Source organism: Pantherophis guttatus, chromosome 1, assembly GCF_059756535.1.
Source record: "Pantherophis guttatus breed Tessera chromosome 1, ASM5975653v1, whole genome shotgun sequence".
In the NCBI taxonomy this organism is placed as follows: Eukaryota; Metazoa; Chordata; class Lepidosauria; order Squamata; family Colubridae; genus Pantherophis; species Pantherophis guttatus.
In genome coordinates, this window is record NC_142063.1 from 147,507,635 (window position 1) to 147,521,257 (window position 13,623).

Below are 13,623 nucleotides of genomic sequence, written 5' to 3' on the forward strand. Positions count from 1 at the left end.
AAACAGTCCAAAGTCAGTCCATAACTCAGAAGTAGCTGAACAAACAACATCCACGCTAATTTGCATAACATAAAAAGGTATTTAAAGACCAGTGCTCTTGACAGACAAGCACATTCAAGGAGACTGATGATGTCTCCTTGAATGGTGACGAAACGTTGGCAACCAAATTGCCAAGCTTGGAGCTCAGCCCAACAGCCCAACTACCAACCTGAGCTACTTATATTCAAATACATTTCAGTTGAAAAGATGCCTGTGGATGTTTATACAACTGCTACCCACTGATTTCAAAACAGATAAATGAGAACCATTTTATCAAATAGCAGTGTTGATTTTATTAGTGCTATACAGATTACTTACTGTCATTTTTAAATTGATAAATCATTTATAGTTTGCATATTATTTTAAAATACGATCTACAGCAGTAATAAAATTGTAAGAAAGATCATCAGAACTCTTCAACCAACAAGTGCCCTAATGAATACTTTGGTGTATTTTTTAATGTAAATGTAAAATGCCTCAGCAAAACGGATTGTTCAGACAAGATGCTGAAAGGAAAGCAAATTATCTCTCTGTTGTGAAGACATTCCAAATTTAGAGTGCCACCACAGAGAAGGCTTGCTGTTTTGTAAATGCATAATATATTTCTAATACTCAGAACTATCAATGGACTTCTGAATATCTTAATGCATGAGCAAACTTTACAGATGAAGGTATTCTTTTGGCTACCCAATGGCTAAGGAGCTAGATGTAAAACTATTCCTTTTGACTTCATACTGTGAGCTGCGTTTATATTTCTCCCTATTTTCAATTATAGACTTTCTGCTTTAATACAAGGTATCTTAGGATACAGACATTATTTTTCTCCCTGAAATTGAATATTTCATAGAATTTTTAAGATTGCGCTATTAGTTTAGGTATTTATTTTAGGTGATTGTACAACTAATCAAGAGTATAGTGTATTACCCAAAGCAGAGCTTTTCTTTTTAAATTTTATAGCAAGTATTTGCATTTTGCACTTTCTTCCAGGTGCTTCTCAGTGAATACTGTTTAAAAATACATTTTTTAACACTATACAATTGGAACACTTCTCCTGAGCCTCATTCTTTAACACAATAAGAGATTCATAATTATTGAAGTTTTTCTTAGTTAGAAAATTAGGAAAAGAGACACATGCTGAATTTAATATATTAACTGTTACTTTGTTCTTGCAATGCAGCATGGTGTAATGGTTAAGGTGCTAGACTAGGAGTGAGGAAACCCAAGTCGTCGCTTAGGCATGAAAGCCAGATGTGTATCCTTGGGCCAGTCACTTCCAGTTCAGTCCTAATCAGCACACCACTCTGCATAAGATCTTGTTGCATCATGTACTGATAGCTTTCTTGTAAGAACAAGGTAACACAAATAATAAGTAGACTCTGCAATCATACATGACAAATACTAGGGAAAAAGCCTCAACCTTGTGGTTTTTTGTCTCTTGCGCGGATCTATTTTGATAGTGCGGGTTTGTGATAAATAAGTCAACATATTTTTAAAATAAGCAAGGAAATTGGTAGCTTTCAGCCTCCTTTGGTTAAGTAATGACAACATAATTAAAGTAATCAGTCTCATTATGACTGACACCTTTTTATAAAATGGATTGTCCAAGGTATGAAGCTAGTTCAATTTGTCCAGGAAGGCAGAAATCTAGAGGCAACTTGCATCTAAACATGGAAGACTGAATACTGGTTGCCTGGAGCCTCTGATTGAATGGGAACTGTACTGCCATTCCAAACTGCAAAGCATTAAATCTTTTCAAACAAAAGTAAAGAATTTTGCTGAGTGTTTTCCTCCATACTCTGTTTCATGCTGGTCTGGAGGTTCTCAAATATTTGAGGACAGATTTGGAGGTTTACAGACAATAGGAGAAATGGTTTCTTCCAGTTTTAGTTAGTTGAGGCTTCCACTAAAATCAAGTCTTTCCATGAGCATAAACACCTTAGGGGTGCAATCTGCAGTATTTTCTTACATGTAGAATATTATTAATGTATGGAAGTCTGAAATGCAATGGTAGAAACAAGTCTTTGATAACATGGGAAAAAAATCCTGCTACAGAGGTGTTGAAGGTATTTTTTAGACTAAAAGCTGAATAGAAGACCTTTGGAAAATCATGAAATTCTGATACATCTCTGCTTGTTAATGCCCTATCAGCAAAATAAGACGACTTTCACTAATTGTTTCTGTATCCCCCTGCCTTCTAAAAGCTATTCTGAACAATCAGAGGATTCAACAGGGAAGTGGTGGTGGCATGTAGTTCGGAGAGCCCCAAGAGGAAGGAGAAATTGGGAAAAATGATACCATTTTTCTGTAAGTGGAGATAGATGCTAGAACAAATGCCACTGTTGTAAGAGTCCATATCATGAATATTGTAATAATAAATTGCAATTTATATGTGAAAATAGATTTTGAGTCTCTTTTACCTGCTTATAATCCATGCTTGGATTTGGACTCCATCATCACTTACAGGACTGTACAGGATTGTTAATTTCTGGTATAACTAGATTTCTCTGAGGATTTTTGTACCTTAGTAGATAAACTTGGAAGGTGAGCAGAGTTGGTCTGGTTAGCATTTCTATAGTGGACCAGAATCCCAGGCTCTCGGTTCAACTGGGATTTTGAAAAAAAAAACAGAAAAACAAAAACAGAAGCCTAGGAAATCCATTGATGCAATCCCGCCAAGGATGGATGCAATCATCAAGAATTGAGCTGAACTTTTTACTTTTTATCTCAAGATTAGATTTAGACATGTGACTGCTGTAATTGGTAGGATTTCAGCAATTTGAAAGTTGCAGTCATTATGCATGCCAGCTATCCTTATATGATGGGACCTCACAGAACTATCAATGATACATAGTCTTTCTATGTTTTAAAAAGATTTCTTTGGGTTAAAAAGATATGTCTGATTGGTTATATTTGAATTGTTTTCTATTATAACAAATTCTCATTCAAATACTTTCTTTACTTTTGAAGGTAAAATGTGTTAATGGCTTTATCTCCCAGAGCATTTTAACATGAGGATTGTATGTATTGTTCCCTGTTTTCCCATACAATTTAGAATACAGTAAATACTGGTGATAATATTTATAATATTTGAAACTTTTCTTCATGAAAAGTAATGCACATTATGTGGGATAAACTTTTATTTGTGTGATGTGTTAAGATTACTCTCTTTTAAGTAGAATATAGTTTGGTTGCTTATAAACTATATATTTTGCCATGATTATACATAATGATTGAATGCATGTCCAATTTAAAGATGAGAATGAGATTTGTATGCCCATGACTGACTTGATTTGAATTTTTAAAATATATTTCTAAATTTAAAAGCACCTTATCTAAAATATTGCATACTGTGTATAATATTGCATAATTATGACAAAAGTCTAGATAAACAATTCCAACATCCAGCATACACCTTTAGAATTAGACCCAAACTACTTTTGAAATTTCCTCGGTTTTTGAAAGCAGTTTAAATTCTTAAGCAAAGAATTCCTATTGTTGCAAAGAAATAAAATAGTATACCTACAATTGTGTAAACTAAAAGAATCTGCACCAGTATAGAAGATTGATGAAAGGTCTAAATATATTAATTAGTACCATTTTCTGCTCTACCTGTCTGTTTCAATGAAGCATATAAAAGTCAAAATCTGACCTGTTACATGTTTTTGAGACCACCTGGATATTTTTGTGATACCTTTTGGATTTAGACTAAATATGGATATAGTTTTGCTGTTCCTGGCTATGACACACTACATATTTCTGATTATCAGTTGAAGAACTCTGCATTCAAGCTTTAGAAGTGGGTACCCCCATATCTCTCTTTTCTGTGCCCAAGAAGAAAAGATACATGCCTATGATAAACTACGGTTTGTTGAATTCATAGTTTGCTTTCAGCTGAGTTCCCAGAACATTGATTTTGGATTCCACAGTACATTTGAATGTGACTATTACCTTTTGGAGAAAAGGGTTAACAGTCTTTTAAACTAGTTGATTGCACTTTTTCTGACACCAAAGTGTATATTAAGGAAGGTAGGGTATGGGTGAATTTTCAAGAATGTTTTCATGGATTGTATTTTTTTAAAGTTAAAGTTGTAATACTGTACATACACAGTATTCTGCACTACTTTTTTTTGCAACAAACATGCAGAAGAGCAAATAATTCTCACTTCCCAAATAGCAGATGTAGATATCCATGCGTGTTCATAACCTTTATAATGAGCAGCATTAGAACCATTCTCTTGTTCTTACATTTGCTGGTATCCATAATGTACACAAAGCATGTAAGATATAGGACATAGCTATACAATTGCAATGTTCTCAGCAATGGTTCAGAATTTACCCATGTTATTTGGTAAATTTAAATTAAGTGTTCTTACTGCATTTCCTCTTCTGAATTTTAAAATGTCATTTCGAGTGCACAATAGCACTGACAGCTGGTGACATGATGACGTGGGTGGGTAAATAACCCAGAGTAACACTGTATACAGCCCTCAAAAAGAGTAACCGAAACGCTAAAAAGTCTGTCCTTCTATACAGAACACTATATCTTGTCATATTTGCTTAGTGCAACTTCAGTTCAGTGCTTTAAATGGTACCCAGGGGGAATAGCTAGAAAGGTAGATCTTTTATTTTAAAAATGAGCATGGAGGAGGGGTGACCTGTCTCTTAGCCGTGTTAGCACTTCTACTGGAAATAAAGAAGCAAGAATTGCAAATAGCTATTTTGTTTGAATAATCGGCTTGCCAATTAGCCATCAAGTGCTTCCATCTGTGAAATTGTTGATCAGATGGGTTGGTTGGGACACTTCCAGATTAGGGCATTGTACATGGCACTTGAAAACTGTCACTTTGAAAGGTTTCAAGTGCTGCACTGCTTGATGCTGTAGAATTGATAAAACCTGTAGCACTTAAAAGACCTGCCACTGATCTAAAAATCTTGTTGAATCTACAACTGGTCTAATATATGTAGATCTTAACCCTGTAATCTAATTTCATTTTGGATTATGTAATAGTGATGCCTTTTAAAAGGACTAAATGTAAGGACTGTTCCTTTTAATATTTCAAGATCAATATAGTAAGGTTGCTTTCAAATACTGCCTTAGGTCTCTCCTTTGAAAGCTTTATGAAGTTTGATATTTCAATAGTCTGATGTATTAGGAATTACTGTAATATCTTTTACTTTGCCATTTATCTGCCTACAGATAAATTTTGTATTTTTATTTAACTGTAGTGACATTTCTAAAGCTGTAACCTTTTATAAATATGATCAGTCAGATTTAAAAGATAGAATAAAAACATATTAAAGAATATTGGTCCACATCTTTTCCTAAATAGTTTCTTGAAAAAAGATATAAATGCAAGATGAGGGGACTTTTTATATTGGTCTTATTATGCTCAGACTGCCCTTTCCTGTTCTGTTCTTTAAGTAAATTTTGAAAACATGAAGCTGTGAGTAGAAGCCCAGTCTTGCTCCCAAAAAGGAAAAAAGAAGAAAACTTGTTTCTAGCTTACACATTTCTTCCTATGTATTGGGCTAAGCATATTGGGCTATCCTACATACTACAAATCCACCTTTGAAGATAGGAAAGAATGCCTTTTGCTTGACAAATATGGACTGAATCCCTATGCTAAAGTGTTTTACTATTGTATTTAAATTCTTCAGTAATATAACTGAGTTTAAATGTCTTTAAAGTTTCCCCCATGAAATAAAAATAATAGAAATCTGTATAAATATTGAAATGATCCAACAATGAGGCATAGACAACTACTTGCAGCCTTTTTTTCCTTTCCAAAAAATATAGCTTTCAATATGGCTTTGCTCAGAGAAGAGTCACCATGTCAACCTGTTTGCATTTCCACTTTTTAAACATTGACTCTTCCCTCTTTGACTGCTGCTCTCTCGGTCATGCATTTTCTCTCAAATAATTTATATAGATTATTATTATTATTTAGATTATTTTAAGTCATAAAATCCAAAACACAGATATAATCAATATTCCACATCCTTTCTCTTGATACTCTTTAAAGCATTGTAAATGTCTGTAGCTGTTCTGTTTTTAATGTTCTGATAATCTCATGGATGGAAAATAATTTCTACTGTACCTAAGAAGGAAATCTTAGAGTACCTTACTATAAAAAAAGATACTTTGTTCCTGTATTGTTTTGGCTTCTTCCATCCTAATTTCTTTCACATGTACTTACGGACTGCTATAACCTTATTTAATCAACTACGCAGTTTCTCACTACATTTCATAAAGTAGACTCTTTTATGGTTTGTTACTTAGTAGAGTGCAGATATTAACTAGTATAATCTGTGGGCCTAATTTAATGTTCAAGAAGTAGTCCAGTGTATTCTGGATTGGACTGGACATAGATATTCTGGATCATTGCCAGGAACAGAAATGTAAATTAGAAAAATGATCTTTATTATTCTATACTCTAATATGGAAGGAACATAACTGTCTATATCGCCTTTGCTTTTTAGCCATCTAGAATAAAATTGGCAAGCAGGTTGATGGGAAGGTGATATGTGCAAAATGTCATACAGGTTGATACAATGATTTTTAATCCATGCTAATTTTAAATATATGTAAATATATAGCTGTCTGACTGAGACAAACTGATGAAATTTGCAACAGTAGTAGTCCCTGCAATGAAAAACTGCTAACAAGTTTGTAATGGGCACAATTAAAAATGTTTTGTGCAAAAAGAACAGGTGTTTGTAACAAATTATGATATCTGTTATGGCTGCACTGGAGTTGATTGTTGCTGATTAAGATGGAAGTATAAAGGGTTAATTCACTTTTATAATGCCTTTCATAAAGTGGAGCAGCTTTGAGTCTACAATTTTGGTCATAGTTTGTGATGGTCATTAAGCGGCCTATAATGACTGTGCCCAGTTTTATGACCTTTTTTTTTGAATGGTCATTAAGCAAACACAGGTCATTAAGCAAGCTTCCTGTTTGCTATGGAACATTTTTTCCATCTGAAAACTGAAAGTAAAGACTGGTTTCCAGTGAAATCATTGTAAATTTCAGTGATTGCAAGACACAGCAAATGGCCGTCATTGAGCACTGATTGCTGAATACCGAAAATGTAGCCAGATGACCGGGGAGATGGGGTTTGTCAGAAATTTGAGTCTGAAGCCTGTTGTAATGTTAAGGGGTTGCTAAGTGATTGATTATAAGTCAAGGACTACCTGTTCACCGGTTAAAAATAGAATCACTGCTCAACATGAGAATCTGGAAGTGGAAATGGAGTGAATCATAAAACAAGGTTATTAAATAAACACAACAGTCAATAAGGAAGTCCACAGTTCAGCATGGAGCACTTTTTTGCCAGAAAAATAAAGTAAACACTGGTTTCTGGCAAAAAAAAAAAGAAAAAAAAAAGTAAATTGCAGCCATGTGATTGCAGGACACAGCGAATAGCCATGAGGGCCAATTGCCGAACAACCAAAATGTGGTCAGGTGAGGAAGGTGGATGTTGTCAGAATTTTGAATCCTGTATAACTTTTTTGGAGGTCTGTCATAACCTTAAGCAGTTGCTAAGTGACCATAAGTTGAGGACTACCTGTATACCAATTAAAATAGAATCAATGCTCAACTTGGGATTGTGAAAGTGAATTATAAAACAAAAATATTTCTAGTTTATCCAAAATCTTTCAACAGCTAAAGAAATTGCAAGAATGGCCTAATTGAAAAGATCACTCTGATTTCAGGGCAGATCTGTCAGTCACTCAGTGTTTGCCTTCCTTAACCTTCTGTGATGTTTAACCTAAAGCTCACAAGGTTTAAAAGAATGTAATAGATGAGTTTCACTTACTGGCCATGCACGCCATATCATCAGTACACACAGACTTCAGTCCCAAATCTTTACTTGTTGATCTGAACAAGTCTGAATGGGAGTTCTATGCATGTTCCTTTAAGATGTATAGAGTCTATTGTGCACCTAGGGATCCTGTAAGTCCTGTCTCCAGTTGTGCAGAAATTCTGCTTTCTTTCAAATTTATACTCTGAGACCTCTGATTCAATTGTCACCTGCTTACAGTAAGGCAACACCCAGAGAGTGAATCCAGGTATGCATGAAACTAAAGGAGAAGGACCAGTGTATACAATCCAGCTCTACAGATCAAGAGTCATGGAAAAGGTTATATAACTGGTTGAACATTGCTTGATGAACCTTACAGTGGAGCAGAAGTCTAAGCCTCTTATTTGTGTTCTACTCCATATATTCATGTTACTCAAATTATTCTTAGGTGGCCCAATTATTAGTAAAAATATAAAGTTCCTTAGTTATTTACTTCATTCTGTTTCTGTGCTTTTCCATTCCTAAATCTTATTGTCAATTGTGCCTAATATCTTGAGAAAGATATTTGCAACTTCTGATACAATTAGGCAGAATTGCAGTAACATGTTTCCATTTCCTTTGTTAAAGAAAATCGTTTGTCCCAGACTTCTATTGTAAGTCTGCAGACTGTTGTGCATTTCAGAATACTTGTACCCTTGATTACTTGTACGTCTCCATTTAGTCATGTGTGCCTTAACCATTAGATCATTCACAGATTACTTCTGGTATATAGTGCATAATAAACCGTATACATAATACAATTATTTTTAAGAGGAAAATGCCTCTTTTTGTGCCATCTGAAGTAGCACACACTCTCAATTGTCTGTAGGTGTAACAGCTGAAAATCTGTACTCCAAGAGTTAAGTCAGCATGAAAGAATTCATTTCCACTTTAATGACCTAGCCTTGCTGGGTTAGGACGATGGGGAACATGCTTCTGACTTGCACTCCTATTGCCAATTAACACCTCCTATAACAGGTTGTCTCAGCTAGTCATTGAGGCAGAGGCAGTAGAAGTAGTTTACATGCATCTTGTTTTTCACACTAGTTGTTTAATACTCACAAAATTAAGTATTAAAAGGTTCCTATTTTTATTTTATTGGGTAAGAATAAACATGACAGTGTTGGATAGTTGTACATTTGCTTATGTCTGTTTTGTTGTGTTTATATTTTAAAGGGGTTTTACCTAAAAAGAATGGATGGAAATAACATTGGATCTAGCTATCTAATAATTTTGTTACAGTGGTATCCTTTATAATGACATTTTTAAGACTTGGACCACTTTTTCCACATTTAAAAACTTTTTTTAAAAAATGTAGCACGGTTAAATGAGGAAGATTATTCAGTAGGAGTTTTAAGTGATTTCTAGGTCTGTGGTTCTTTTTGTAGCTGTGGCTTTATTTATTTTCCATCATTTACATTTAAAGAAATGTATGGTGATGTAAAGGGCAGTGCTCTAAAATGACACTTTGATTCATGATAAATCAGCAGGTATTCTAATAACATAATAAAACTGGCTAAATAATTGATACCAGTTCACACTAAGAGAAAGGTGGAGTAATATACCTAAAAGTGTTAACAAATTTGCTAAAAGGCCTGAGTAGATAACACTTTAAGGCATTAGTTTTATGCTGTTAGAATGGCAAATGCCTTTTTTAACACTTAGTCAACAAGGGCTGCCCAAGGAAAAGTCACAGCTTTTATAGTTGGATTATATTCGAATGCTCATGAAGAAAAGTAATGCCTCATTTTAATCTCACTGGATTGATTGTCTTGATCTTTCTTCTATTAGGTTTTTAGAAACATTGTATATGTATTTTAAAATGCCAAAATGTTTTTTTAATTGTAAAAAGCTACCTTAAATTCTGCATTAGCTAATAAGGAATGGCTAAAAGAAATGATTGATGCAGCTTACAGCTGATGCGATTGCCCTGCAGGCAGGTCAGTTCACTGTCTAACACTTGGTAGACAGTTTAGTCAGAAAGAAGCATCTGTTTCTTTTCTTAAAAAGTATAATCAGGAATGATTTTCCTCACTTGTTTTTGTATGCACTGGATACAAAAGAACTTTTAAAAGCCATAAAGTTGTGTTATTTTATTTTTATGGCTTACTTTAGTTGAAAGTAAACGACCAAATTTAAAGGCTTGCTTCGGTTTTAGTCTTTGGTGATGATGTTAGCACATTGATTCTCTGGGGATTCTCATGCATCTGGTATATCAGCGAAAAGTATATTTACTTTTCATCACCTTTGTAGATCACTGGTTGGAATGGAAAATGACAGGCAGATGTGGTTTGATGTATAATCTTAACAATTTAATATACAAGTGCTGTGCATCTTCATTAATGTTGCCCAATTGTAAATGGGAAGGGAAAGTAGAGGAGAAAACACAAGAATCTTCTACAGTTAGTGGCATACAGATGTCAGTGAGCTTATACATAGGTACAGAAGATTATAAAATAATCCATCATTCTGGTGAAACTAAGGGTGCCCAATGCGTCTTGCTATCTACAGACAGTCATTTTCTGGCCATCGTACTTGATTGGATCAGTATCTGTGTGTTTCTTCTAGTCTCTTAAAAATAATTTGCTGTAAATTACTGTAGTAATTATTACAAAAGTAAAAAAATATTTACTTTTGTACTTAGGATGGTAACTAAACAATTTACATGATTGAAGATTTTAAATACAGTTTTGTTTAAATAGATATGCAGAATTTTGCTTCAAAACAGTACCATAATGAATCATATTTGTGTCATTGCTCTGAAAGTATTCATTCTGAAATACTGTAATAATATTCAAAAAAGTGTATGATAGGGGTAGCAATTATGCACTCTTATACAAAACACTATATTTTCAAATGAATATGCAAATAGGCTCTATAGCTGAATTGGCACATTTGAGACTAGTTAAAGATAGCAAGCCTAGGATAAAAGAATTGATTCTTAATTGTATCTGAGTAACATATACCAGTGGAATGACAACATGCAATGGAATCGATTCATTTGCCGTTATTAACATCCTGAACACCAGATCTATTTTAACTATTGAGAAACCCTCAAGATTAAGCACTATAAGTAAAATGAGAAGTCCTGTTGACCAAATGGCTGTTGGCTTATATCAAATGAAACTATCTAGTTTTTTCTTGTTAATCATAATATTTGGCATAAGATTTTAAATCAACTAATTGAATACAGTATTTGCTATAGAGCACATTAGAGAAATTTGTTTAGGAAGAAGAGGGAATACTATATAGTTGTATATTAACTTGTGGTTAAATTAAGAAACTTTGTTGACATCAGTGAGGGCAAAGCACTAATATTTAGAAACTCCTAGGGAAAAAGATCTTCTCTAAGCAAATATACAAAATAACAAAATAGTTCAAAAACGGATATTAGCAGAATGAAATATTAGAAGTTACATTCTGTATTTAGTATTATTTTAAATAGTAATATAAGCACCAATTGTGTGATAAATCCAAATTATTTAACAGTAATACTGCTTTTTTTCAAAAATTAATTGAAAATGATGATTGTGTATAAAAGGAGGAAATAGAATTGAGTATTCCAGAGTTCTGAGCTGTAATGTGGAGAGATCAAAATCACTGAAACTTTGTTAGCAAACTTTCTGCCACTAAATTTTATATTTTCTAATATAGTCCTTCCTTATAAAACATTCTTAATAGTTACCTATGCTCTCTATTAATTATTTTCATAATGGCTATCATGAAACTTCTGTTTCATTGTACAGCTGTTGCCATGAATTGTTCTCTCATTTGTAGTATTTAGAGTGAGGTCATTTGCAGGAGTTAAAAGCAGGATTTCTAAATTGTGGGCTGAATTCTTTGAATCTCTTGTAGATATCTACTTCATCTTTGAAAATTCACATATTGATATTTTAGGGCTAAGTACATCTTCATTATATTTAAATAGTTTAATTTTAAATATAATGAAGCAAACTAATAAAGTGTTAAATAGAAATGCTTATTGCATGCTTGATCATTAGCATGTATTGGTGGTGGTGGGTCCTGTGAAGTTATCCTTGGTCACAAACCACAATTAAAAAAATATTTTGTACTACGTCATTATTAATAGGAATTGCATAATTTTAATTTTGCGGTGCTATAGATGGCATTCTGCACTTGAACAATACATAATTTTGGTTTTGGTCGTCATTCACACCTGGGACAATTGTGCTAATTTTTTATTAGCTACTCATAAAGCAAAGAGCAGAGTATTTTGTTCACAGCTTTTCTGCCTAGGGATTGGAGGTCCATTTTTTCTCTCACTGCACCAATGGATCTGCAAAATGCTCCTGTAGCCTTTTTCCAAGTTCTCTTTAACTAAAAACTGATGAAGCAAAGGGAAATTGTGTTTGTGTTGGTGCCAGTTAATCATGCTAGCCTAGCAGCATTTATATTCACACCACTGTAAGAAACATGTAGTTAATTGGAGATTGTGTGTATGTGAGAAGGAGAGAGAGAGGGAGAAAGAACAGTATGTATAATTTATTATTATTATTATTCTGGCTAGATAAATACTGCACAACCAAATAGATTTGACTGGAATTGAGAAATATATAAATAATAATCGGCATTGTATGAATGGGAGAAGGATCTGTGTAATCTTCATAGGTTCAGGGCCAATACTAACAGTCATAGGGTTCACATATTGTGCTAGGATACAATGAGACATGTAAGGTTTTGGCTTAATATATAGAAATAACCACTTTGCTTATTCATCAAACCATGGCACTGGGGTATTGTAGTGTGAAGCCAGCTAGTGAAAAACAGGAGCTTATGACAGATGCAGAGTTTGAATAACCAGTAGGTCTTCTAATTCATAGTTCAGTGTCTTACTAAGCTTGTTTTCATATGTGCAGGGAAGAATATTGAGTGTTTCACATAGATGGAAACAACCACAATAGCCTTGTATTCTTCACATGAGTCTTTTTAAATGGTCAGGGAAGAAAAAGTTGAAACCTTTCAATAGTAGAGTAGGGGTTTGGGATTGCTGCTACCATTTTTGTTTCAAAATTATGCATTTAATAGAACCAAACGTATTCCTGCAGTGTCTTTTTAGATGAAGCTCATTTTATTTATAAAATAGAGTTGTGTATATTATAGAGTGTTGTTTTTTTATCTAGGGACCTCCAACGGATGCACCTGCAGTTGACACAGCTGAGCAAGTTTACATTTCTTCGCTTGCACTTCTAAAGGTAAATATTTGTGTGTTTTTTAAGTATTGTGTAAAGCACTGAATATATTATAAGCGGGATGTTTCTGCTGTGTCTTATATCAAAAGTTACATTTTCAGGGGTATTTAAAAATCAGGTATGAGAAATGGGAAATCAGAAGCTCTCCAGGTGTTGCAAAAGTACAGCTCACAGCAATGGCAAAGGATGCTGAGAGTGACGTGGTCAAACAACATCTAGATAACGCTACCTTTCAGATACAGTCATTTCTCATATTCTTAACTTCCATTCAATTTTTCCTCCTGGCCAGTAAAAATTGCTCAACACTTAGCATTTAATGAGTATGTTCAGTTCTCATTGAACTCTTTATGGGTTCTTTGTTCTTCATTTTTTTCTCCACTGTATATTTTAAGTGGTTGATGACACTGGTAAGTAGCTTTAATTTTACTACTTTGGGCAGCTATCTGTTCCATGCCTATAGATGCTTTACACATAACCTCTAAATGTGAATTATTCAAATTATTCATGGTTTTTATATATGGTACAATATA

At 33.8% G+C, this 13,623-nt stretch overlaps 1 protein-coding gene across 2 annotated transcripts in view; it reads left to right on the forward strand.

Moving 5' to 3' along the window:
* PSMD14 (proteasome 26S subunit, non-ATPase 14) overlaps nucleotides 1–13,623 on the forward strand; it is a 61,536-nt gene that overhangs the window by 11,793 nt on the left and 36,120 nt on the right. For both annotated transcript variants that reach the window (XM_034426185.3, XM_034426195.3), the window contains exon 5: nucleotides 13,025–13,096. In XM_034426185.3, coding sequence (XP_034282076.1) covers nucleotides 13,025–13,096 — 72 coding nt within the window. The remainder of the gene's footprint in view (nucleotides 1–13,024; nucleotides 13,097–13,623) is intronic.